At 53.1% G+C, this 27,552-nt stretch overlaps 1 protein-coding gene across 1 annotated transcript in view; it reads left to right on the top strand.

The window, feature by feature from the left end:
- Positions 1–3,161: 3,161 nt before the first annotated feature.
- Positions 3,162–27,552, top strand: part of PADI2 (peptidyl arginine deiminase 2) — a 44,322-nt gene continuing 19,931 nt past the window's right edge. The window contains exons 1-5 of the mRNA XM_079941075.1: positions 3,162–3,332; positions 15,503–15,686; positions 16,649–16,721; positions 23,243–23,304; positions 26,325–26,442. Coding sequence (XP_079797201.1) covers positions 3,241–3,332; positions 15,503–15,686; positions 16,649–16,721; positions 23,243–23,304; positions 26,325–26,442 — 529 coding nt within the window. The 5' untranslated portion in view covers positions 3,162–3,240. The remainder of the gene's footprint in view (positions 3,333–15,502; positions 15,687–16,648; positions 16,722–23,242; positions 23,305–26,324; positions 26,443–27,552) is intronic.

Below are 27,552 nucleotides of genomic sequence, written 5' to 3'. Positions count from 1 at the left end.
AGCTCTTAGGATCTTTGGGAGGATTAAATGAGCTAAGAGATGTGAAGCCCTTAGAGCAGCTCTTGGCCCAGCCTAGGACTCAGTTAGCGCAGTCACCCACAGCAGCATCAGACTGCTTCTGCGTGGGCCCTGTGAGATCACATGCCAAAGTGTTCACAATGCTCATCTCTAGCCCTGGGGTCATGGGAGACCTTTTTTAAAATTATTTTTCCAAAATGATCAGATAGAGGAGTTCCCTGGCAGTCCAGTGGTTAAGACTTTGCCCTTCCACTGCAGGGGGCACAGGTTCGATCCCTGGTCGGGGAACTAAGATCTCACCAGCCAAGCGAAGAGGCCAAAAAAAAAAAGAAAATGATCAGGTATTACTTGTGTATTTCTTCCTTTTTAAATTCTTGCATGTATGATGCCATCAGTGAACCTGAGCACAAGGCAGGCCCGTGAATTATCTGGGTCATCTCCCCCGTCCCCTCAAGGCCTGGCACAGCGAGAGACAGCTCAGACGAGCTTCTCCCAGCCCAGCTTCTCTGGCCACTTGCTTGGCGGGAGCCAGACTGAGCTGGGGGTGTGAGGTGCATGTCGGTGTCAGAACTGACCCAAGCTAAGCCTGCCCTTTGCTGGCCTTCCCCAAAAGGCACAATGAGATGCCACGTGGGTCTTCTGGGCCCCAGGGGAGCAGCCGTGATGGCTGAGACCTCCGGCCCTGAATCCACCAACAGCTGTGACCACTTCAGCTATTTTAAACCCTTGGGCACCCGGAGGCTCCCATCCCACCAACCAGGCGCCGTGACCCAACACTGCAGGCCCCAAGCCAGGGACAGGAGCCTTGGAGCACGTGTCAGCGGGCCTGGGTGGGATTTTTTTTCTTTTAAGAAGAGGGAGTTTCATTTCTTGAGTGCTCGCCTGTGCCAGAGACTGTGCTAGTGTTTTCTGTACATCGTCTCATGTCATGTCATCCTTACATCTGGGCGGAGAGATCACTTCATTCGCAGATGAGGAAAATGGGGCTCCAAATGGCAGGCTGGGTGAATTGTCCAAGGTTCCACAAAGGCGGGGCTGGGATTAGAACTTGGGATTCGTCTTCTGCCAGTTAAGAGACAACATTCCTTCCCGGCTCTTACCTGCTTTGCCCCTGCCGTCCACCCCCAACCCTCCCACCGCACCCCTGCAAGTTCCTATCCTGGCTCTGCCGCTCTTAGGCGCTATGAGACCAGACCGAGGGCGAATTCTTGAACCTTTTTGCGGCTCGCTTTCTTCATCTGTAAAGTGGTGGGGTTATTGGGAGGGTATAATGATCTAATTCCAATGCATGAAAGGTGCCGCTGGAACAGCCCCTGGCACGCAGAAAGAACGCATTAAGGGCCCACTGTTATTCGCTCTCTCCTGGCAATCACCACCTCTGCCTGATGTTATCACTCCCCTGCTCCTGGGATGACCTGCCCAGGCCCGGGTCCGGGTGCGGTGCTTCTTCCCCCACCCTGGGCCCCAGTGGGTGAAATGAGGGTGCTGTGTTCTATGATGTCCAGGAAGGTGGGGACCCTGGCATACGCCCCATATCTGCCGCATAGTAGGGGCTCAAAAGTAACTCTGGTAGAGGGATGCCGGGATAAGAGCCCACCTCGGAGGCCTCGAAGTCAGCTCTGAGCTGCACAAGTTTTTTACCTCTTTGGCAGGTGGTCACCCTGCCTCCTGATTGGACGGTGCACCCAGGGGCCATGGGAGCCTATCAAAAACTACCAGCATCTCCCTGGGTCTGTGCACCTTGAGGACGGATGCCCCCTTAGCCCGATTCAGGCCTTCCTCCTTCCCCACCCACATTCCTCCTAGGTGCCGGCTACCCAGGAACAGCTGGGGTCTTGGCTATCTCCTAATTTGGGCTGCCTCAAGGAGGCTGCTGGGGTCAGGAGTCTGGGTGTGTCTCAGCCTTGAGCCCTTGTGAGCCCCGACCCTCTTATTCAGACGCACCCCGTCCCAGGGTTCCCATCCCCCTAGCAGACATACCCCCTTCCCAAACACGCATCCCCTCCAGCCTGCCACGTCCTTCTTAGAACCTCCGCCCTGTCAGGAACACATCAGTTCCTGCCCCTTCTACCAAGGACCACTCAGTCTTATGTGAATTATCTGAACAGGCCCTGGCTTGGCTTCAGAGCTGGAAGGGTCTGGGATTCGGTGGGGGCTGCTTCAGGCTCCCAGTGGGTGTCATTCTGAACCTCAGCCTCCACAAGACACGAACTGACCTCTGCAGGGGCACCGTCCTTCGCCCAGTGGCCCAGGCCAGAACGGTGCCCCCTCACTATCCCTCCACGGGAACATCAATATTTCAGTCCACCAACAGGGGTCAGATCAATCCCCTTCTCTCCAGCACTCTCAGCAGCCCCAGCAGGGGTCTTCATGGACCCTGCCCAGGGGCACCTCCATCCAGGGCAGCCAGATGGCCTCCTTCACTTCCACCGGCAACCGTTCCTCGCTGAGGAAGCCATGGCAAGGCTCCCGTCGCCGCCCACCAGTGCCTTGGCTTGGCGTTCTGGCCCTGCAGCCTGTCGAGTTCCCCACTCCCACCCCTCTCCCCTTTCCCTCTGTAATACTGATCTGATTGTTGGGGGCCTAACGGGGAGAGGGGGCAGGCTGCATCCGGCTTTCCGGTTTGGTCAGGAAGTTCCCTCTCCTCCTTTCCCCTTAGTTTGCAAACCCCTCCTTTAAGAAGGTTCAGGTCCGGGACCCTGGGCTGGTTTAGCGCATCCGCTCGCTCTGAGCCACCGCCTCCTGTCCCCGCCCCTATGACAACTCCACATTTGCATTATCTGCCCCGCAGGGCCGGGGGGCGCCCGGAGGGGCGGCTGGCCCTGTGTCCTGGCGCCGGCCAGCTGGGGGCCCACCGAAAGTATGTTGAATGAAAGAATGAGCAAATCAACCAGTGAAAGTAGGAAATTGGCAACTGCTGACATCACCCAGACCATGGGGGGGGGAGGGTTGGGGTGGGCCTGGGGGGGAGGGGCAGGACTGGGGGGCCTGGGGGTGGGGCCCCGCGGGAAGAGTTATGGAGGGCGTGGCCACGCTTGACGGACGGGCCCACAGCCCACTGCGAGAGGAGGCCGACAGGCCGCTCCGCCCACCGGCGGCAGGATAAAGGCAGAGCCGGGGAGCCGCGGCGCTCGCGGACTGCTGGAGGGGTTACCTGCGGCAGGTGCTCCAGGCAGACCCAGAAGAGAGAGGACTGGCACGGGGCCAGGCACTACGGGGAAGATGCTGCGCGAGCGGACGGTGCGGCTGCAGTACGGGAGCCGCGTGGAGGCGGTGTACGTGCTGGGCACGTACCTCTGGACCGATGTCTACAGGTGAGCCGGGCCTCCGCGCCGGCCCAAGACCCCCTCCGACTCCGGGCTCGGCCCGAAATCTGGGCCCAAGAAATCCTGAGACCCTCGCCAGACTCGGGGACACGGACAGCCTGCCTCCAGCCCGAGTCGTCCCTCATCCGACGCCCCCGCGCCCAGAAATCCTAAGAACCTTGCCCAGAAACCTGACAGCCCCCAAACTTTGTGTCAGCCTCCCCGGAATCCGGAGACCCTCCCAGACACCCTGACACAGCCCCAGCACCCCTACTACTCCTTTCCAGGCGCCAGACCTTTCACCAGAGTCTTCCCACCTCTCCCGCCCCTCTCCCAGGACGACCTCAGCACCCACTCAGCTTCCCCAGCATCCTTTCCTCTTTTCCTTCCCCGCTCTCCCCTCAGCACCTCCCTTACGCCCTCAGACCCTCCTGGCTCACCACCCGCCTCAGCCCAGCCCCTCCCTCCACTCCCAGATCAGCTGAGCTTCCTCCAGGATTTGCCAGGGGCTGGGGCAGGGCCAGAGGGGAGCTGCCCAAGGGCGGAATCTGGCCCTAGGGGTTGCCTAGGCTCCAGCTTCGCCCTGTGGGGGCTGCTGGTGGTTGCCTGTCGCCAGGCACTGGCCATGAGCTCCCTGTCCCCCTTCCCCTGACTTCACCCTGGGCTCGGGACCGAGGGTGTGAGGTGGAGTCTTTGTCAGAGGCGCTCTCCTGTTCAGGATGCTGTTCCCCCTGGCCCTGTTCTCCTGTCCACGAACCCTGGTGGGGTGCAGGATTTCTGAGACAGCAGGACCTGGGCTGGGGGAATTGAAGTCAGGGATCCCCTGCTACCCAAGTGCAATGCCCCGTCTCCCCACCATGCATGGGGCAGGTCTGGCGAAGGTGTGGCTGGTGTGAGTGAAGGGGTGGAGGGTCCAGGGTGGGATCCTGCAGCCCTCTGTTCCAAGCATTTGAAATGTTCCCCACTGCTGGCGTGGGAGGGGTCAGTGCTGACAGGAGGGAGCGTGCAGGACCCAGGGGTGGGGACCCCATGCTGATACCCTTGGGCAAGTCCCCTGAGCCTCTCTGTGCCTTGAGCTAAGCTGGAAGTGCCAAAGTGGCTTACTGCTCCCAAATCGTTCTGTCATCTGGAGCGCCCTGCCTCTCTCAGGCCCCCCCACCAAACCCCATCCCTGTGTCTTCCCACACATCCTCCCCAGCCCATTGTCTCTGTCGCCTCCAGTGGCCCTGGCGGCCCTGCTGGCCCCTCTCTAGCCTCTTCCTCATCAGGCACTGGTCTTCCCTGAGAGCAAAGGGCCTGGTCACCGTGCAGACCAGGGACCCTCTCCACTCATTGGCCCCTGGCTTCTGTTGTCCACATGTAAACCTCAGGGGTGGTTTCTGAAGGTCATAACACAAAACTGGAGTGTGGTCCAGGCCTCAGTGGCCTGGGAGCGCTCCCCTCCCTTCTCCACCCCCCAAGTCCGAACTAGGCACTGCCAGGGAGTGGGACGGGAGCCAGGACGCTCAGGTCTCTAAGCCTCAGCTGTCACCATACCCGCCTATTTGTTCACTGCGGCACTTTCAGTGCAGCCTGAAAGGCTGGCATGGTGCCTCCACTGAGGGGTGAGGAGTAAAGAAGGGGTTCAGGCTCAGGCCCCCTGCCCGCCCTCTGTCCTGGCAGAGAGAGGCCCAGCCCGCGTAGGGGCAGGGAGCAGGGGAGATGTGGACTCTGGCAGGGGGCAGACGTGTGATGATCCCCTTTGTCCTTTCTCAAGAAACCAGCCGCAGCCCCAGCGACCCTCACCTCCCACCTGCACTTCACCTAAGACTCTCCGCCACCCCCAAGAGAAGCAGTACAGTCTAGACCAGCGCTGTCCAGCGGAAATAGAATGCAAGCCACAAATAGAGCCACATGTGTAATTTTTAATTTTCTAGTAGCCACATTTTTAAGGTTAAAATAAGCAGGTAAACTTAGTTATAATAATATATATTTTATTTAACCTAATATATCCCAAATATTAGCATTTCAGTATGTAATCAATATAAAAATTATTAATGAGCTAGTTTACATCCTCTTTTTCTTGCTAAGTGTTTGAAATTCAATGTGTGTTTTATATTTACAGCCCACCTCTATGCGGACTCACCGCATTTCAGGCACTCGAGAGCCACAGGTAGCTGGTGGCCACTGTCTGTGCTGAACGGCGCAGGTCTAGAGCGGCGCTTCTTAACCTCGGCACCAGCTCATTTGGGGCTGGATCATTCTTTGTCGCCAGGAGCCGTCCCGTGCGTTGTAGGATGTTTAGCAGCATCCCTGGCTTCTAACCCCTGGATGCCAGTAGCAACTCCCCAGTTGTGACAACGCCAGCAGTCCCTGGCGGGCCAAGTCACCTCCAGCTGAGAACCACTGGTCTAGTGGACAGAGGCCCCTTCTGAAACTAAGGAGACTGGGCCATTGTTACTCCTGATAGCTGTAGTGGTAAGAGCGACTGTCAGTATTAATAGCAGGAGATATTAGTGAGCACTTACAGACCAAATGCATTATCTCCTCTCTTCGTCTCCACAGACCTTGGAGGCTGTGCTAGGATCATCCTATTGTGTAGATGAGGAAAGTGAGGCTCAGAGAGGTGAAGCCATTTGCCTGATAACACACAGGACTCAGGTCTAGTTCCGTGTGGGTCAGAACTCAGGCTCTGAATCTCCACTCCAGCCTGTGTGACCCTAAAACTAGCAGGTTGAACTGGGTGCACCTCTCAGCATGTGTCCCTCCCACCCTCCACCCAGGCCGTGAGCCCACTGCCCCCGGAGACTTCACCCACTTCCAACTGACCCTCCACTTCCCACTGAGCCCGTCCCCACCCAGACACAGGTCCTGACCCAAGACCCCACATGATGCCCCAGGGGCTCCAATCTCCAAGGAGACGCCAAGGGACAAGGTCTGGTGGACCCTGGGCCTAGTTAGTGAGGGAGTAGTGTCTTGACCCCTCACTCCTGAGTCACAGAGGCAAGTGAAGAGACCTCAACACCCACCCCTTTTCCCAAGGGCTCTGGGCCACCTTTCCTGAGATGTACACACGACCTCCTTCCCCTCCAGACACACAGCAGGGGCCTCGCCTGCCCCTTCCTCAGCAGGCCCTGAGGGTCACCCTCCCTCTCCCAGCAAAACTGGTCCTTTGGGGATGATGACCTGACCCAGCCACATTCTGAGTAATGGCAAGCTATAAATAGATGCGCAGAAAGAAGGAAGTAGGATTTTTTTTCTGGAGATTTCCTTGGCGATCACTGTTGAAGATACTTGCTGTTTCCTTCTACCACCCCGAAGTGTACTTATCTTAGGTCTGGCACATGTACGCCTTGTCCCCGCACAATCTCCCCTGATGGTCCCTTTAGCTGGCAGCCGTTTCTCCACTGGGGCTGGCCGGGGTCCCCATCTGATTCTGGCTTGGAGTTGGAGAGAGGACATTGAGTGAGCGGCACCCCCATGTCGGTTTCACCCTCCCCGCTCACCTCGGCCGGACACCCCCCGAGCCTGGAGGGATTGGAGAAGGGGCAGCCTCGGAGTAAATTAACGGGGTGATCGCGCTCTGCCTGACTCTCCCGCAGACTAGGCTGTGCAGACAGCTTCTCCTATCCCTCCCTGGTTCACGCGTCTGTCCTGGGGCGTGAGAGTTCTCCATTGGGCCGGTGTCCCCTTCTCCCTGGTGGAGAGAGGTCAGGACCCGTACCCTGAGGTCTGCAGGAGCTTCAGAGCAGAGACGATGGTATCAACTATCTCTTGCCTCTCCAGGGCTTTCTCCTGGTTACATTTGACTCGTGATGAGCCCATGAGGTAGGAAGTAGGGGTGATCCTGTGCCCCTTTCTCTGAGATACCCTAAGGCAGAGGCTAGCCAGCCATTTCTCCCGGCAGGGTCTTGCCCATCACTCTCTGGCAGAAGATAGGAAAGGTGGTACCAGGGCAGGAATTCCTAGACGTCAGCACAGCAAAATGCTGGAAAAACGGGGCATGGGGCAGTTCCATATCCTGGCTTGGAGAACCTGCCGAATCTAAATTCATCCCCATCTCACTCCCTCAACTCACTCAGACCCCCTCTCTCTGTCTCTTGGTTGGTCTGAGTGTTTTAGAAGGTATCCTTAGGCAAAGGCCAGGGAGGGTCAGCAGTCCGGCCTGAAGCAACGAGGACGTGGCGCCTCCCCGTAGGGTGCCAGGCCCCATCTCCTGCTGACTCCCCTGCGCGCATTCCACTCCGGCCACATTGGTTTCGTGGATGCTCTTGGCCCTGGAATGCGCCCCCCTCATCCCCACCTCAGGGCCTCTGCAGGTGCTGTTCCCTCTGCCTGGAACACTGTCCCCCAGACCTCTGCGAGCCGGGCAAGTCTCAGCTCACGTGACCTCCTCCAAGCAGCTTTCTTGACTCCACCCCATTTCGCAGTGCCCGACCCAAAGCCCCAGTCACTCCCTACCCCATGACTATTGTTTTTATCTTTGCAGATCTTACTATTTACTTAATATTACTAGCTAACTTATTCTGTACCAGGCAGCCTTCTGGGCGCCTTGCACACGCATCTCACGTGTACTTAATAATTTACATGTGTTTAAACCTCACAACAACTTTATGAGTTAGGTACTATTTTGGGGGAAACTGAGGTAAGGGATGTTTGTCCAAGATGGCACGGCTGGTAAATGGCGGTAGTGTGGAGACCAGGCCCGTGACTGGTCTGCCGGGCCGCCTGCTAGGGCTCGTGTTTTAGGCTCGTCCTCTGCCTGCTCACTGTCTTCCTTCTTCCTGTGAGCTTCCTGCCCTCAAGTCACTGAAGGGCCCCTTGGCTGGCTGAATGGATGGATGGCTGTGGCCAGGGATGCATGTGGACTGGCCTATCGTTGGCCTGTCACTGGGCTCTCCACCCCCGGCCTCAAGGGATGGATACCGTTGGACGGGCCAGTGGAAGGTCAAGGGCATGTGGCCGAGTTTGGCCAGAGCAGCACTTGCTCCTGAGAGAAGGACAGGAGGTGGCATTCAGGCCAGGTCAGGTGGCCCCATAAATTAGGACAACACCCAGAGCCCTCGACTCGACAAAGGAAGCCCTGCCAGGAGCTGCTCCAGGGCCTGGGCATCAGGCTGGCTCCCGGGCAGCAGCAGGGTCCTAAGGGGCAGCTGGCACCCTGTGGTTCGAGCCCACAGCCCCCTGCACGGCTGGGGTCCCTGAGAGCCTTGCCTCCCTACCCACAGGGCCTGAGCACAGTGGCAGGGGCTCACCCCAGTGCCCACCCCCGGCTGGACAGGCACACCTGTTCAACTTTGGGGGAGGCCAGTTTTTGGAGACAGCTCTGTCTTGCCCAGCCGGGCCCAACCCCATGCCTGGGGCTTTGACTGGCCCAAGCCTGCTTATGCTGGTCACTCACCCAGGAGCCCAGGGCAGGAAGCCAGCCTTTGGTCTCCCCTCTCTGGACCTCTGAGCCCCACGTGCAATATAAGTAGGGGGCTTCTCATTTGATCCTCTCCTGAGCCAGGCCTGACAGTCCCCCTCCCCCACCAGGTGTCCCTACCTGAAGGACCTTTAAGGAGGACTGTAACCTCTGGATCCTCTCCCAGGAACAGAGCAACCAGGCCCGGAGCTCAGAGCACTTGAGTTTACCCCACACCCTGCCCATCTCAGGCTGTCCCTGAGACTCAGAGCAGGTGCTTGCACTCTGTGGGCTTCAACATGCTCATCTGTAAAATGGGATGACATTAATACAGGCCTCGTGGGGTTATCGAAAGGATGGACTGAGGTCACGTGGGCCAAGGGCATGAAACAGTGCCTGGTACATAATACTCAGTAAGTGGTTATCAGGAGTTAGTATTGGGTTTATTATAATATTATCAAAACAAATAATAATGAACTATGGCCTCAGAAAGTTTATAACGTTCATGGGAGAGAAATGTTGAACAAGTGTTAAGTGTTGTTTGAAGCACCAGCAAAGGGAGGGAGAGATGAGTCCTGGATCATAATAGGATCAGGGAAGACTCCCTGGAGGAGGTGGCAACCTAGCTGAAGGGTGGACAGGGGTTCACAGTGTGACCAGGACAGGCCATGCAGGAGCAAGTGTACCTGGCAAGAAAGTCGGGACACGTGGGGGCAGAAAGGGCATAGTTTCTGTAGCCTGGAGTGTAAGACTAGAGGGCGGATACATTTAAACTGGGGCTTTGAATGCCAGGCTCAGGTGTTAAACTTTGTTCTGCAGGCAGGAGGGAGTCATTGAAGGTGTCTGCGGAGGGAGTGACCATAGATTAGATTGTTTCTTCCCTCAGCAGAGGGACCTTGGGCAGCTGGAGGCACCAGTGCCTAGTGAGAGAGGCTGCTGAGCTTACCAGGCACAGAAGAAGGCTGGCTGAAGACAAAAGTCATGTTTCGTCTTCACCCATCCCTGTCCAGACCAGCTACCCACCCCAGGCCTCCAGCCACCACCACACCAGGCGGCTCCTGGAGGGTGCTCGCCATGGGGTTGCACGCCAGGTTGGCACCCACAGACCCCCTCCGATTCCTGCAAAGACCCAAGGACAGGGTGTTAAACCCAGCCTGCCAGGAGCTGGGCTCACTGTGGAGTAAGCCCCGCTGGTGTTAACAAGGCCCAGGGCAGGCGGACAAGCTGGGAGAGCCAGGTGCCAGCGAGCAGCAGGCACGTAATGCCCTCGAGTCCCAGGCTGAGTGAGCATCCCAGCCCCGCAAGGCCAAGCTGGTGACCCTCCCCACTGACTGAGCGAAGACCAGAGAGGCTGACTGGCTCCCTAGAGGCCACACAGCATTTGTAGGGCTGAGCAGATATTAGGTCACAACACCCAGAATTCTCTTGGGCCAGGCACAGTGAACATCCCTCTTCTATCAATACATCTGACACTACTTTCCAGTCTTGCTCAATGTTCCTTTGGTTGACTCCTGAATCCATTGCCCACCCTGCACCCTGGTGGATCTGTCTGCAGTGCAAAAATGATCACGTCTCCCCTGCTCAGAAGCCTCGGTGCCCGCAGGAGAATGGCCAGCTCCTTGCCATGATCTGGGTCCTCTCCCCCCACCCCTCTCCCTCCCCTTTGCTCCCAAACTCCAGCCACGTTTACCTCCTTCCAGTTTGTTGAACATGCTGGGCTAGCTTCCACCTCAGGCCATCACCCAGGCTGTCCTTGCTGCCTGGAAGTCCCTGCTCCTCTTCCTCTCTTCGCTTTGTCCAAATTCAGCGGTTCTCACACTGGTCCCCAGACCAGCAGCAGCAGCATCACCTGGGAGCTTGTTAGCAACGCACTTTGCTCCCACTGTATATGTGTATCAAGTCATCCTGTCATACACTTTAAATACATACAATTATATTTGTCAGTTTTTCCTCAGTAAAGTTGGGGGGGGGAGAGAAATGCAGTTTCTCTGGCCCCACCCACCCCATCTGCTGAATCAGAAACTCTGGGGGTAGCCCGACAACCTGTATTTTAACAGGCTCTTCAGGTGTTGCCGATGCAACTCGAATTTAAGAACCACTGATTTAACTAATTCTTAACTATCGTTTAGAGTGTAAAATTTAAACCTCAACTCAAATGTGCCACTTCCTCCACGAATCCTTTCTCGACCTCCAGGCGAGGGCTTCATGGAACCCCATACGTCTCCTTTAGAGCAATTTTCACAGCTGTAATCACATAATTGTGTAATCCGTCGGAAGTCCTTCTCTTCCACTGGAACATTTGCTCCATGGGCCCCGGGAACATATTATCTTTTTTGCTCTACCCCCCAGGACCTAGTATACGCCTGGCACATAGTAAGTGCTCAATAAATACATGTTGAGTGAATGAATGACCACATAAGCAAGTCCCCTCTTCCAGCCCTTCCTGCAGCAAACATTTACTTACCGTGTGTCTGTGCTAAGCCAGGTGCTGGAACAAAAAGAAAATCCAATCTCTACCTTCAAGGAGATAAACTGCCACAAGGGGAAATAAACATGGATGGAGACAAATCAATTGAGTCGTCAGAGAGGGATGGGCAGTTGCCAGGCAGAGAAGTCAGGGGAAAGCACTACAGGTAGAAGGAGCAGCATATGCAAAATGCATGGTGAGATGAAACCATGCAGGGAGTTGAGAGGGTGGGAGGAGTTGCAGGAAGTGAGGCTGGGGAGTCCAGTTGAGATGCGGTGGCTAAATGCCGCTGGGCGGATACCAGGCTACAGAGTTTGGATTTATTGTTTGGTAGACACTGAAGAGCCATTGAGTATTTTCAAGCAGGCACGTAACCTGATTTCTTTTTTTTTTTTTAATCACTCTGGTAATACAGTTTGGGAAACCAAGAAGGGTGGGTCCATTCATTCGTTTATTCCCAGAATATATATTGAGCATGGTCACGTCCTGGGTACTGGGCTATGGGGGGCAGTGCAGATGTGGTCCTAGCCTGTCCTTCCATCTACATATCTTTAGCCTCTTTTCCATAAGCAGGAGGTCATGGCCACCACCATCCCTGCTCTAGTTCCCTCCGTAACTTCCTAGGCCCCTCCCTGCAGCATCCAGGGACAGTCAAGGTGGCGGCAGCCCCTGGCTCTTGGGTTTCTGCAGGGGATTCTGAGAGGTTCTTCCTGGGGAGGGAGGGAGGCAGCCATCCGGAGCCACGGGGGACAGCCATGGGGGACAATAGATGCCTTTGTTGCTTCTGCCAGGGCTGCTGGAAGAATAGTTGTTTGCTCAGCTCAGAGCAGGACTGTTGCTGGGGTGGGAGGGTGTGAGTCCCCAGAGCTCCAGTGTGGGTGGGGCGTTAACCCCCGAGCCTCTGCAGCCTCCTCTAGTTTCTAACTAGCTCAGAGGAATGAGGGTGGCAGGAAGCATCACTTATATCTCACTATTGTCAGAATCGAGGCCCTAAAGATTATCCTGCCCTGTGAGTTTATAAAGCCATTTTTTCTAAATAGAGTTGTATGCAGAAACCCATTATATGAGACAAGATGAAATAACGTGACTCTGCTTAAAGGGAGGGTGGGGATCTGGCAGAGAGATCCCCAGCTTTTCAGCACCTCCTCCCTACCCCTTTGTCCAGGCCTGCCCGCTCTGTGCTCCCCAGACTCCAGCCACCTCTGACCTGGTCCCATTCTCTCATTTTACACTTGGTGAAATTGAGAGAGGAGAAACGCCTTGCCCAAGGCCACCAGCAGGTTGATGGTCAAACCCAGGACTACTCACTAGGGGAATGTTTCCTAGATCTGAGCCTACAACTGCCCAGACTCCCGTAATTTTTACCAAAAGCATATTCTACCTCTAGTACCATTAACTTAAAAATTTTCTTTAAACCAACTCTTATTTTTGTTATAACTTTAAGTGGAGATCTTATATGATTACCATAAATGCCCAACCTTTATCACTTGCCATAAAAGATAATACATTTAATAAGTACATAAGTCTTCTTTTAAATTGTGCATCCATGTGCCACCTAAGAGCATCTCACCTGGGTACCCACACCTCCTTTTGGGATTTGCTGCCTGGAGCTGCTAAAAGGTTCACCTGTGTCCTGCTCAGCTCCACCCTCTTTGCTGAGTGTGTGTGATGTGCCAGCCGTGTGCTAGGCCCTAGAGGAGACCAGACCCTGCCCTTGCGGGCTTACAATGCAGAGGAAGACAGACACCCGGGGTAACACCATGAGGCAAAATGCAGACACCCCGTTCCCCCGTCCCCGCCGAAGAAAGAGAGACAGGAGGGATGGGCGGTCGTCCTGCATCTTATGGGTCGGCAAGTAGACACTCAGAAGGAGCGAGGGACAGACTCAAGACCCCCTCGGCAAGTCAGCGGCAAAATTGGGCTTGAACCCATATCTTTTGCACATGTGCTCCCAATCCAGTGTTTCTACCCAGACTCTGTGCCTCTCCTAAGGCTGGATGTGAATGGAGGGCAGCAGACCACAGCCAACAAGTGTCCCCATGATGGGCTGAGGAGTTTAGAAGGGGACAGACAAGAAACAGAGTGGTTCTGGAGCTTCTCTTACAAGCTCCTTTCCCAGCCCTGGACACAGGCTGCCTGACCATTGCCCAGTGGTCTCTCCTGCCAATGCCCGAGACCAGTGGTCTTTGCCAGTAACTCCTACAGTCTATGGCCTGGATCGAAGAGACCCTGCCTGGGGGCCTTTGCAAACTCACACTCAGGGCCTTGGCCATCTCATCCCAGGGCTCTAAGCACCAGAGTGCGTTGCTGCACATCTAGACCAGTGGTTCTCAAAGTGTGGCCCCTGGACCAGCGGCACCAGCAGTTCCTGGACACGTGGTAGAAATGCAAACTCTCAGGCCCCACTCCAGACCTACTGAATTTCCGAAATGCTGAGAAGGGGCCAGGCAATCCGTGTTTCGACGAGCCCTCTGGGTAATGCTTTTGCTGCCACTGCTACTGCTCCTGAACCTTGAGAACCACTGGCCCAAAGCTCTCATTCAACCCTGGTCACTGTTTACAACTTCAGCTGCCCCTCAGGCATGCCAGCCAAACTCTCTGGGAATGGGATCCACAGATCTGTAGCCTTCAAAACAGTGAAGATTTAAACAGCACCCCCTGATGATTCTGATGCCCGATCACAGTGGAGGACTCTTCGGGAGCCCAGGAACACCAGACCTTCAAAATAGCAGACGTGCCTTTGAGGCAGACACTTGTACCTGTATCTTAGTCCCAAATCCCATGAGAATCCACCCAAATCCCTCTGAGCCCTTTTCAGCCTTTAGGAACCTTCAGACGGGGGGCTGGAGATTTAGCAAAACTGTCAGGCCTGGGTACCTTCCTCCTCTATCTCCCCGTCCTGCCTGTTATCTCCCCTTAAGCCAGTGTCTTAATCTGCTTGAGCTGCCGAAACAAAATGCCACAGGATCAGTGGCTTAAAAACAAAAATTTATTTCTCAGAGTTCTGGAGGCTGGAAGTCTGAGATCAGGGTACCAGCATGGTTGGGTTCTGGTGAGGACTCTCTTCCTGGCTTGCAGCCAGCCGCCTTCTGGCTGTGGGCTCACATGGCCCTTCCTCGGTGCACGAGAGATCACTGTCTCTCCCTCTCTCTCTCCCCCTCTCCTCCCTCTGCCTCTTCTTACAAGATGACCAATCCTATCAGATTAGGACCTTACTCTCATGACTTCATTTAACCTTAATTATCTTCTAAAGCGCTGTCTTCAACTACAATCAGATTGGGAGTTAGGGCTTCATTGTCTGAATTTGGGAAGACTGAAACATTCAGTCCATAGCAAGCAGCTCAAACCAGTTCGTTTTCTGCCCTGAAATCTTGATGGCTTTTCAAGAATTCCAAAGTTATTTCCCTTTCAATAGAAAACCACTCCAGAGCCCCAAGGAATGACTCTCAGAGAGAATTCCAAGCTGTGAAAGCTGTGACAGAAAGTAGAGGTCTTTGTGAAAGAGCCAGCCCACGCTTGCCCCTTGAAGACCCGAGTTCCAGGCTTCTTCTCTGTGCAAACCCAGCGCTTTGACACCTGCCTCGTCTCTATCAGCCGAGGTCTCCTGGCCTTCAGCTCAGACGCTGGACAGGGGTTGGGAGACAGGGTTCTAGGCCTGGCACTCTCTTTGGAGCAAACTCATTCCTCTGTCTGAGCCTCAGACCTCCACCCATACAGTATCAGGTGGCTCCCAAGCTGGTTGCCTGTCAGAAACACGAGGAAGCGTGTTAAGAATTCAGATCCCCAGGCCCCACCCTGGAACATTCTGACTCAGTGGGTACAGGATTGGCCCAAGGAATCGGTAATTTTCTTTTTTAGGCCAAAAGATGTTTTCATTAGAATACAGTGATTTTTAAAAAAAAATTAAAGTATAGTCAATTTACTATGTTTCAGGTGTACAGCAAAGTGATTCAGTTATATCAGTTATATGTTCACGTATATGTGTATATATAGGCTTTTTCAGATTCTTTTCCATTGTAGCTTATTGCAAGATATTGAATATAGTTCCCTGTGCTATACAGTAAGTCGTTGTCGTTTATTTATTTTACATACAGTACTGTGTAGCGGTTAATCCCTAATTCTTAATTTATCCCTTCCCCCACTTAAGGAATCTGTAGTTTTAACAAGTGCCCTCTTCACTACCAGGTGATTACAGTATAGCTGGGTCCCTAGGGAGACCAGGCAGCCAGGGAGTGTCCTTACAGCCTCGTCCCTCCAGGAGTCTTCTCCTGAAGCCCCTTGTCCCACCTGTCCAGGAATCCCCGTGACCGCCCTCCTCTCTCCATACAGCGCGGCCCCAGCCGGGGCCCAGACCTTCAGCCTGAAGCACTCGGAGCGCGTGCAGGTGGAGGTGGTGCACGACAGGCAGCCTGAGGAGGTGGCCGCCGACGGCAAGCAGCGCTGGCCTCTCTCGCCCAGCACCACGCTGCGGCTCACCATGAGCCAGGCGAGCGCCGAGGCCAGCAGCGACAAGGTACCGTGGCCGGGGAGGCGCCCCCGCGAGGGCCGCGGGAACTGGGGACCGACGGTGCTGGCATCAAGACAGGCTGGACCAGCGCTATTGATTGAAGCCGCATGAGGGCCACACGCGTCATTTTATGTTTTCTAACAACCACATTAAAAGAGCAAAAAGAAACAGGGGGACTTAATTTTGATATTTTTTCCTTAACTCCATCATCAAAATATTATCATTTCAACATGATATCAATGTAAAAAAAGTAACTAGCTTACATTCTTTTTTCACATCAAGTCTGAATCTGCTGTGCATTTCACGACTGTAGCACATCTCAGTTCGGACTTGCTACGTTTCAAGTGCTCAATAAACATTCGCAGCTAGTGGCTATGGTATTAGACAGCCTGTTGTTAGATCATAGAATGATGACTTCATGGCAGGTTAAAATCGTGTGCTGCTGAATGACGAACTCTTAGAATCATTGGAAGTTACAGCCACAAACATCCTTGGTCTCATCGTGTATCAGACGGGATGCTGAGCGCCCACGCAGCAAAATGATTTGCCCAAGTGCTGGAGCCGAGACCAGACTCTCTCTTCCCTAAGTTCTCTAATTATGAACTTCACTGTGTGCCCCATGTCATTGATGACGCTGGGCGTTATCCAGTAAGAGCAACCTAAGCCCCGTCGTTGCTTGGCGGCAGCTAGACACACACCAAGGCAGATGTGCGGCCCCCACAAGCAGCAGAATGCACCATGCAGATGCACTCTGAGAAAGGGGAGTCCCATATCTAGTTGGATAATCTGAGAAAAACAGCCCACCAACCCAGGAGTACTTCCTGGAGGAGAGGGTTCAGATGTTTAGAGAGGGTCAGCTTGACAGGCTGTGAGGTGTGAGGGAGGGAGGTGGTCGTTGCAGATCTTCCTGCCTGTGATCTGTGATCTCTGCCCTTCTTTCCCTCCCAATGTGTCCCCTCCCTGTCAAGGTCACCGTCAACTACTATGAGGAGGATGGGGTCACCCCCATCGACCAGGCTGGGCTCTTCCTCACGGCCATTGGTGAGTTGACATGGCTATGGCCTGGGTGCCTTTGTTCCCCAGGGGCTGGCATTGCTGCTCTTCTCAGCGACACTTGGGCTGTTTTCAGTGCTGCTGACCTGGCACTCAGAGCTTCCTCTGAATAATGCAGGCCCGAAAAGTGATGCCACACGTGCCCAGGCCCTTATGTCCTGGGGTGGGGATGCTGCAGGAGGAGGCATGCCTTAGTCTGCCAGCGACTCACCCCAATGTCAGGGTCCGCATCGCAGGCTCTGGGGGCCATGGAGGAGAAAGAGCAAAGTCTGCTCCTCTCCCGCCTCTCCCCTGCAGCCTGGAGAAGAACTTGACTCTCATAGTGAGGGGAATGACCTGTCTACAAAACCTGTGCTATCCTCAACAATCCAAGCTACACACTTGCCTTCCCCAGACCCAGCCCAGGGACACAAAGATGCAGCCTGGGTCCTTAACTCACCTAGTCCAAGTCCTTCATTTGATTCACAAGGACACTGAGGCCCAGAGAGGTTAGGGAACTAGTTCAAAGTCACACAGCAACTCAGTGGCAGGTTGGGTCCAAAACTCAGGATCATTCCCCTCCTGGGTTCTTCCCATTTGCAATGCACTCCCCTGCCCTGGATGCCAGGGCACGTAGGTTGTGGTCTTCTGCAGCTTCATTCACTCGACTCCTCTGCAGTGGAGGTATTACTTTTTTAAATTTTAAATCAGATAATGTTTAAGCCAGGGCGACATTTCAGTGGGTCATTTTGTCCATCCAGCTTCAGTTTCACATTGATAGAGTGGCCGCATGTCAGGGGGAGGGAACTACCAGTTACTGAGAGTCAACTGTGTGCTGAGTGCTTTAAAAATAACAATGTCTATTTTCTGAACACCTGCTCTGTGTCCGGGACTTTGGTGAAGAGGTGGCATTTATTGAGCACCTACAGTGTGCCAGGCTTCAGTAATAAGTGGTTTACTATCATGATCTCAATCTATTCTTACATCTATTCTGAGAATGCACACTAGTATTGTCCCCATTTTACAGATGAGAAAAATCAAGGCTCCTAAAAAAAATAAAACGAACAAAAACTTACCTGAGGCCACAAACCCTGAAAGTGGTTTGTGGGACACCCCACCATTTCAATTATCTCACATCCTCCAGGGGTCTCAGAACTGTCCCCACAAAACAACTAGTTCCCAAGCCAGCCCCTCCTTCTCCAACCCTGTGTCTTTAGCCACTGAAGCAGGCTCAACAGCAGTGCTCTCCTGCTTCTGAGCTTATTCCCAAACGGGCTTCACTGCTGGCCACCTGCCCTTCCTTCCTCACCGAGGGAGTGAGTACCTGGCCTTGGGGGTGGGGGGTTCCTCAGGACAACCTCGGGGGGCCTTGGGAGATGAAACCCAAGCCTCCCGGGTCGCAGCTGAGGGCTGGCACGTGTGTCCACCTCACGGGCACACAGTGCCCCCAGATTGTCTCAGGTGACCGTCCCTGAGGAAACCTAACCCCACAGAGACAAGGACATCTGAGGACATTAGCAGGAAGGGCAGTGGCCAGAGGCCTGGCAGAGAAGGGAGATGCCCAGGGGCTGACGACACCACTAACGAGACTTCCACCCTAAAGCATGGCAGACTCGGGATGGACGGCAAAACAGTGCACTGTGAGGAGGCAGGGCTCTGCTAGGAGACTCTAAGCTTGTGCTCGGAGCAAGCCTCTCGGTGCTGCAGGCATGAGAGTCCGAAGATACCAAATCCGCACGTGATGAATGACCAGGCTCATCCTTCTGGGGTTCCGAGGCTGTGCTCTCACTGAACAATGATTTCTTTAACTGCCCCAAGTTCCAGATATTTAGGTTCCGTGGGTCAGTGAAGTGTCCCCTCTTCCCCCCGCCACCAAAAAATAGTAAACCTGACCATTTTGACACTTGGCCAGAAAGAAAAGACAGGAATAAAACCATTTACCGTCAATTATCACCATCATTTTAACATTTTAACACCTAAAGAGTAGGCAGGGCATAATCTCAGAACAAAAGACAGTCGTTTACATTGCAGAAATAAAGCTTTATAAAAAACTCACCCCATTGAACTTGCGTTTCCTGTTCCACCAGCAATCCTAGTGAAAATTGGGTTTCTTTTGAGACCCACTGGTCTATCTGACCCCTCCGGGTCCCATATTCCCTCAGGCATCTACCCCAGGAGCCCCTGAGCCCCATGCTCTGAGTAATCATGCAGGGGCAACACCTCAGAGGCAGGAACGCTCTGAATGTCCCAGGATGGTGGGGCTGCCCCCAAGGATGTATCTGAGTCTGTCTCACCCTAGTTCTGTGCTGAGTCCACGCTGAGCCAAAAACACCCCTGACTTCAGAGTGGACAGTGTTCTGGCTCTGCCTCGTCCAGCCACATTGTGACCACCACCCTGAGCCTGTTTCCTCATCCGCAAAATGCGATTCACGGTGAACTCCTGCACAGTGTTTACAAGGGTTCAGTGGGGTGGTGCATCCCGAGGGCCTGGCGTGGGCTAGGTGCGCAGTCGATGCTCTTTGCTTTCCTCCCTTCCTCTTGGGGCCGTCCATTTTCCCTCTGCCTGGATGAAGCTGAAGAACCTTCCCGTGCCTCAGTCTTCCTCCTGGGATTCGAGAACGAAACTATAATGCCCTTGGCCAAATCAGACTGTGGGTCTTGGTCCCAGTCCTGCCAAAAACCTGTTATGTGCCCTCCCCCTCCAGACCTCTTTTTTTTTTTTTTTTTTTTTTGGCTGTACCACACAGCTTGCAGGATCTTAGTTCCTCAACGAGAGATTGAACCCGGGCCCACGGCAGTGGAACTGCAGAGTCTTAACCACTGGACCCCCAGGGAATTCTCTAGACCTCCTTTTTCCCAGCTATAAAATGAGAGTTTTGAGCTCATTTGTCCCTGAGGGCCTCTGAGCCCCCAGTTAGGGCTGATTTGCCAAGCCCTCCAGGTTAAGGGGGAAAGTGGGAGGGGAGGGATCTCGGAGGGAGGAATAATCTCACCCTCTTTGCTGTGGTCCTGGCAATGAGAGCAGTACATGTACAGGAGCCTTGAGAATTTTTAGCATCAGCTAAGGCCCTCATTCCTTGCATCCCCTCCGGAGAGCTGAGGATAACTGCCCTAGTTGGCTGTTGGGGAAGAGAATCCTTCCTCCCCAAGCTGCCCAGTTAGGCAAGAAGGCCTGGCACCCTGCCACTGTCCATGGGGGCCGGAAGCCCGCCAAAACTCTTATGCCTCTGTGTCGAAGCCGAGGCAGTGTTTTGATTCTCAGGGCAGACTGCCTTGAACCCAATCCCAGTGACATTTCCAGTTAATCTGCCCCATACCCCAGGTGCCACCTGACACCTTGGGGCTATTCTGGGGAGCTGAGGTAGGATTCAGAGCCTCTGGGAAATGTCTGGACCCCAGAGGCCCTGAAACAGATGTCCTCTCCCTCCTTCCCCAGGGAAGACAGAGCCATCCCGGGAGGCCAGAGCCCTGCGCAGACCATGCCCGCCCTGCTCCCGTCCCCACAAAGACCATCCCTTGGAATCTAGATAAATTGGACATTGGGGGAAGCTTTGAAGGGGAGAAGTCCTTGAGGGATGGCTTATAGCTTGAGGGTGTTTCTGAGGGAGGGGTGGAGGGGAGAGGAAGCCATTCCAGTTGACTGTGAAGTTGGGTCATGGGTCATAAGAGAGAACGTGTCGAGCACTGTGGGAGGTCGGGAGGTGGGCGATGAGGGAGCCCCATTACGCAATGCCTGAATTTCATAATGGGAAGTCAGTGAAACTTGTCTGAATTTAATAAACCCAGAAAGAGCAATAAGCACGTTATTCGGTATTATAGAGATTGCCTCAGGCAGGTGAGGGGACGGGCTGGACAAGGAACTCCTGGGTTTTTTTAGAAGCTATTTGGTACTCTTTGATTTTTTTTTGTTTTTTGCACTGTACAAATATTACATTGATTTAAAAAATTTAATTTAAGAAATTCATAGTGGGGAGTTCCCTGGCAGTCCAGTGGTTAGGGCTCGGTGCTTTCACTGCATGGCCTGGGTTTAATCCCTGGTCAGGGAACTAAGATGCCGCAACCTGCGCTGCACGGCCAAAAAAAAAAGTAAGTAATGAAGTAAAGCACAATGAAGTGCTTCATAATTTCTCTCCTGTGCCCCACTGCTTTCACAGACCACAGGATCCGTGATGTGGAACCATCTTGCAGCCTAGAGACCAAAGCCACACGGCTGCCAGGGTGGGGAGGTGGCCAACTTCCCTGAACTTCAGGGGGGAAGTCCTGGTCTTGAAAGGCAGGCTTGGGTTTTGGAAACAGTCCAGGGTAGAGATCAGCCTCAGACAGTGGAGGGAACGGCCAAAGGCAGGAGTCTGGAGTCAGAGACCCGAGTGGGACCCCTGGCTCTGCACTCTCTGGGGACTTCATGGTCAATGCCCTGCTGGGTGTCTCTGTTTCCTCATCTGTATGGTACGAGTGGCTGGGTGGAGAGGGGGGCAATTGAAGGGAAAACACACATGGGAAGTGCTGTACCGTCCACAAAGAACTATACGCGCAGGAGAGATTGTTATCTTGAAAAGCAAAGAGTGATTCCTGGAGGAGGCTGGGTCTGCAGCCGGTCCCCAGGCAGGAGCTTCAGGAAGCCAGCCTCCCCGAAAGGCAGCATTCCCTAGGGAGTGTCCCGCTGGAAAGTTCATGAAGGTCTGGGAGCCAAAATCAATATTGTTGCTCCAGGACCTTGTTGTTTATCCATCCTATATATTACAAGTTTACATCAGCCTCTTTAACAGTAGCTGGTGGTGCCGCCTTCTTGGCTTTCTCCCTAGAATTCTTATCCTGCACCAGCCTCCCAGCTCATCAGCCCAATTTGCTGACAGGTGACGTCTCCAAGTCTGGGTTTGCTCACCTGTAAAATGGGAACAATATTTATCTCATAGGACTGGGGGCTTCTTGGGAGCAGGCACGGGGCCCCGATTGCCCACCGCTGGTCCCCACGACTTGTGTGGTGCGTGGAACACAGTAGATGCTCAACAGTGATTTGCTGCGTGAATGGGATCAATGGGAAGAGTTTATTTAACTATTTCCTATAGCGCCTGACAGTGGGGCTGCAGAGGTGGGAGTGCTGCCTCTCCAAGGACCAGGTGCCCTTAAAGCCCCCCCGCTCCTACCTCCTTCAAAACCCAGAAGAGCCACAACCAGGGTTAAAAGGGAATCGGACTGCGGGCAAAGGGAGGCCCCGAATATAATACCCCGACTTAGGAGAGAGAGAGAAGATGTTTCTGCCTCTTCAGGGAGAGAGCACGCCTGCCAAGGGGACTGCCCAGGAATCCATTCATTCCCACCCAACTCCTACCTCGGTGCAAGTCATGCTCAGCATGAGGCCGAGCCCACTAGGCAGTTCGGGGCCCTGAACCCAGCTTAGCTCATGTGTCGCGCCCATCACCTTCCCAACAACTCCCCTGCCCCGCCCCGTCGGTCTGTAACTCAGGGAGCCATGTTGCCTTCCAAAGGACACTTGGCAATATCTGGAGACATTTCGGTTGTCATAGCTGGGGGGAGTTACTGGCATCCAGGGGGCAGAGGCCAGGGGTGCTGCTTACCACCCTGCAGTGCCCAGGACGGCTCCCACAGCAACGACAACAAAAATCCGGCTGAAAGTGGCAGCAGTGCCCACCATTGCAATTAGGGCAATTCATCTAACTGGAAAGGGCCCCACTTTTCAGATAAAGAAACTGGGGCTCAGAGAAGCTGTCTAACCTGCCCAAAGCCACACAGCTTATAAGCAGAGAACCAAGGTTGAAGCCCAGCACCGTCTGGTACTAAACCTTGGGCTCATTTCAATGCCCCACACGGTCCCCACAGCAGGCCGAGGGATAGAGAAGGTCCCTCCCCCAAGAGAAAGGATAAACAGGGACCCTGCAGTGGATCCTCTATCTGGTGGCCTGGCCTCTTGGGCACCCTCAGATCAAGAGGGGTTGAAGACCCAGTTTCCCACCCAAAGTAAAACCCTCAGTCCTTAGAGGTGGGCCCTAGACCACCAGGAGTTCTGGGAGAGAAACGCACACACGTGCACGTATGCACACACGCCTAGGGCAGACTAGGAAAGGCAGGTAGGGAATCCTATGAAAGTTTTCAAAATATGAGCTTTGATTCAGACCAGACGCAGCGTGTGCTTCAGTTCTGCTCATGCGACCTGTGTGCCCCTGCGCATGTGGCTTGGCCTCTCTGAACCGAGGCTCCCAAATCTGTCCAGTGAGGCTCATCCCATCCACCACCCAGAACTGACTGAGGAACAGTAAAGGGGTGAGAGATCCCTGACCCACCTGGCAGCCCCTCCAAGAGCTGCGCAGTCTGCACGGTATCTGCTCGTGTTTCCATCCCACAGTGGGGGGTGTTGAGGTAGGGGGTTGGCTAAGATGCCCTCAGCAAGGCACTCCCCTTCTGGGAACCAAGCAAATGGGTGAGCTGCACCCTAATCCCACCCTAATCTTCCCCCTGTCCCAGGCCTACCCAGTCTGGCAGGCTCAGCAACTCACCCATGTGTCTGTCCCCAGAGATCTCCTTGGATGTGGATGCAGACCGGGATGGCGTGGTGGAAAAGAACAACCCAAAAAAGGTACCTCGCTACAAGGGCAGACTGAACGGGGGGCTTCCAGGGCCAGAGCCCCAGGCTGGGTCCTGCAGGCAGCCGTGGTCCTCCCAGCAAGCTTCAACAACTGTCATTTTACAGATGAGGAGACAGGTTCCCAGACACACACTCCAATGACAGAGCCCACCAAGGAGCAAGCTCCTTAGAGGGACAGCGATGGAGCAGGTTCCCGAGTCCCAGTGGCTCCCATCCACAAGATGGGGACACCCAGTTCACAGAGTTGGTGGAAAGGATGAATGTCCTGCCACAGAGGAAGTACTGCCAAAGCATTTGCTCTTATTATTTTGCCTTTTTTTTTTTGGACCATGGGGAGCAGAAGATTGCATTAATCGTTTCCAATTCAAGGCACATCATCTGTAATGGTGCGTGCACAACCCCTCTCCCGTTTTTAGTTTTTCATTTATTCATTCATTCGTTCATTCATTCATTCATTTATTCTCTTTGATCCTGCATTCCCCACTCCCATTCTGCTCCCCTACGAAGGAGCACTTCAATGGTTTTAACACATCACTTTCTGTTCTTGTGATTCTTGCGAAACATGCGGTGTGGTTTGCGTGTGTGTATTTTTAACTTGTGCAGACAGATAGCATTGTGTTCTCCAAGTCGTTGATTCCTACTTTTTCCTCAACCCCATTTTTAAGCTCTGCTGGTTTTGCTCTATGCACATCCAGGCTTCTTTTTTTCCATTTTCTGCCCTTGTATGGCATTTAAATTTTTGCCATGGCCATACATTACTTTTTTTTTTTTTTTTTTTTTTTTTTTTTTTGCGGTTCGGGGGCCTCTCGCTGTTGTGGCCTCTCCCATTGCAGAGCGCAGGCTCTGGACGCACAGGCTCAGCGGCCATGGCTCATGGGCCCAGCCACTCCGTGGCATGTGGGATCTTCCCGGACCGGGGCACGAACCCGTGTCCCCTGCATCGGCAGGCGGACTCTCAACCACTGCGCCACCAGGGAAGCCCCCATACACTTCTTTTATAATAACAACGTAAAGTCTGGTTTAAATTATATGGAGATGGATACTTTAAAAAGCTAAATAAATACAGCCCATTGAGAAGCCTGGGGCCTAGCAGCCAGCCGCAGACTCTCTGCATGTCCTCAGGCCTATAGGGGAGTCCATTCCCCCAGCCTTCTTAGGGGGCTCTGCCCCAGCCCTGCCTTCCTGAGGGCAAGGCAGCCCCACACATATGTTCTCTGTGTCCATGGCCAAGCTACGTGCCAGTAGGCACCACAGAGGCCTCTGAGGCATCCAACCTCCGCTGAGGAGCTGGGGAGTCACCCAGTCCCTGTGGGTCTGAACTTACCCAGGCTTCCTCCATCTGGGCCAGTGAAGTTTCATACGTTCTTTACTCATCCCATAAATATTTTTTTAAATTTTATTGAAGTATAGTTGATTTACAATATTGTGTTTAATTTCTGCTGTACAGCAAAGTGACTCAGTTATACATGTATATATTCTTTTTCATATTCCTTTCCATCATAGTTTATCCCAGGATATTGAACATAGTACCCTGTGCTATACAGTAGGACCTTGTTGTTTATCCATCCTATATATTACAAGTTTACATCTGCTAACCCCAAACTCCCACTCCTTCCTTCCCCCACCCCACCTCCCCCTTGGCAACCACAAGTGTATTCTCTATATTTGTGAATCTGTTTTTTGTTTCATAAATATCTTCATTTGCATCATATTTTAGATTCCACATATAAGTGATATCATATGGTATTTGTCTTTCTCTTTCTGACTTACTTAGTATGATAATCTCTAGGTCCATCCATGTTACTGCAAATGGCATTATTTCATTCTTTTTAATGGCTGAGTAATATTCCATTGTGTATATGTACCACATCTTCTTTATCCGTTCGTCTGTTGACGGACATTTAGGTCATTTCCACGTCTTGGCTATTGTGACTAGTGCTGCTATGAACATAGGGGTGCACGTATCTTTTTGAATTATGGTTTTGTCCAATATATGCCCAGGAGAGGGATTGCTGGATCATATGGTAATTCTATTCTTAGTTTTTTGAGGAACCTCCATACTGTTCTCCATAGTGGCTGCACCAGTTTACATTCCCACCAACACTGCAAGAGGGTTCCCTTTTTATTTTATTGAAGTATAGTTGATTTACAAAGTTGCGTTTAATTTCTGCTGTACAGCAAAGTGACTCAGTTTGACATATATTATATATGTATAGTCTTTTCCATTATGGTTTATCTCAGGATATTGAATATAGTTCCCTGTGCTATACAGTAAGACCTCCTTGTTACCCATCCTATATATAACAGTTCTCACCTGCTAACCCCAAACTCCCAATCCTTCCCTCCCCCACCCTACCTCCCCGTTGGCAACCACAAGGCTGTTCTCTGTGTCTGTGTGTCTGTTTCTGGTTCATAGATAGGTTCATTTGTGTCATACTTTAGATTCCACATATAAGTGATATCGTATTGTATTTGTCTTTCTCTTTCTGACTTACTTAGTATGATAATCTCTAGGTCCATCCATGTTGCTGCAAATGGCATTATTTCATTCTTTTTAATGGCTGAGTAATATTCCATTGTGTGTGTGTGTGTGTGTGTGTGTGTGTATGTGTGTGTGTGTGTGTGTATTATGTTTGTTTATTTATTTATTTATTTATACCACATCTTCTTTATCCACTCATCTGTCAATGGACATTTAGGTTGTTTCCATGTCTTGGCTATTGTGCTGCTGTGAACATAGAGGTACATGTATCTTTTCGAATGATAGCTTTGTCTGGATATATGCCCAGGAGTGGGATTGCTGGATCATATGGCAACTCTATTTTTAGTTTTTTGAGGACCCTCCATATTGTTTTGCATAGTGGCTGCACCAATTTACATTCCTGGGTAGTGGCTGCAAGAGTCTCATACTGGGTCTGTCTCTCCAGTGTCCTATGGGGTCTGCGCTGGGGTTGAGAATATCTGACAGAAGATAGAGAAGACAGCACTGACCTCTCTCCTCGCCAATGCAGGCATCCTGGACCTGGGGCCCTGAGGGGCAGGGAGCCATCCTGCTGGTGAACTGTGACCGAGACACACCCTGGTTGCCCAGAGAGGACTGCAGCGATGAGAAAGTCTACAGCAAGGAAGGTACCACAGAATCCACACTTGAGCTTGGGGTGGGGAGCAGGGAGGAGCAATGAAAGCACTTATGATAAGTCTTGGGCTGGGCCAAGGGTGAGGCAGGTGTGGCCTTGGGTCTCCTGAGGATGGTGGACTCAGGTATCCACTCCTGCTAAAAAACAGACAATAAAACTATCGATATAGTTCAATTGGAACCATGTTTTTTTCTTTTAAAGTTTTTTTGTTTGTTTTGTTTTGTTTTATAAATTCTTTTATTTATTTTTGGCTGCATTGGGTCTTTGTTGCTCTGCACGAGCTTTTTCTAGTTGTGGTGAGCAGGGGCTACTCTTTGTTGAGGTGCGCAGGCTTCTCATTGCAGTGGCTTCTCTTGTTGCAGAGCACGGGCTCTAGGAGTGCGGGCTTCAGTAGTTGTGGCACGCGGGTCCAGTAGTTGTGGCTCACAGGCTCTAGAGCTCAGGCTCAGTAGTTGTGGCACACGGGCTTAGTTGCTCTGCAGTATGTGGTATCTTCCTGGACCAGGGCTCTAACCCGTGTCCCCTGCATTGGCAGGCGGATTCTTTTTCTTTTCTTTTTTTTTTTTTTGCAGTACGCGGGGCTCTCACTGCTGTGGCCTCTCCCGTTGCGGAGCATAGGCTCCAGACGCGCAGGCCCAGCGGCCATGGCTCACGGGCCTAGCTGCTCCACGGCATGTGGGATCTTCCCAGACCGGGGCACGAACCCGTGTCCCCTGCATTGGCAGGCGGACTCTCAACCACTGCGCCACCAGGGAAGTCCCTGGAACCACGTTTTTTTTTTGTTTTTTTTTTTTTTGCGGTACGCGGGCCTCTCACTGTTGTGGCCTCTCCCGTTATGGAGCACAGGCTCCGGATGCGCAGGCTCAGCGGCCATGGCTCACGGGCCCAGCCACTCCACGGCATGTGGGATCCTCCCGGACCGGGACACGAACCCGTGTCCCCCGCATCGGCAGGCGGACTCTCAACCACTGCGCCACCAGGGAGGCCCCTGGAACCACGTTTTTTAAGAAGTTGTACATATGTAGAAAAAGGAGCAGAAGGAAGTTCCCAAAAGGTTATAGGAAGTCATCTGTAGTGTTGGAGATAACAACTACTTCTTATG

This window comes from Stenella coeruleoalba (assembly GCF_951394435.1).
Source record: "Stenella coeruleoalba genome assembly, chromosome: 1".
Lineage (NCBI taxonomy): Eukaryota > Metazoa > Chordata > Mammalia > Artiodactyla > Delphinidae > Stenella > Stenella coeruleoalba.
The sequence above is the reverse complement of the archived record's forward strand: the minus strand, read 5'-3'. Positions and strand labels throughout refer to the sequence as shown.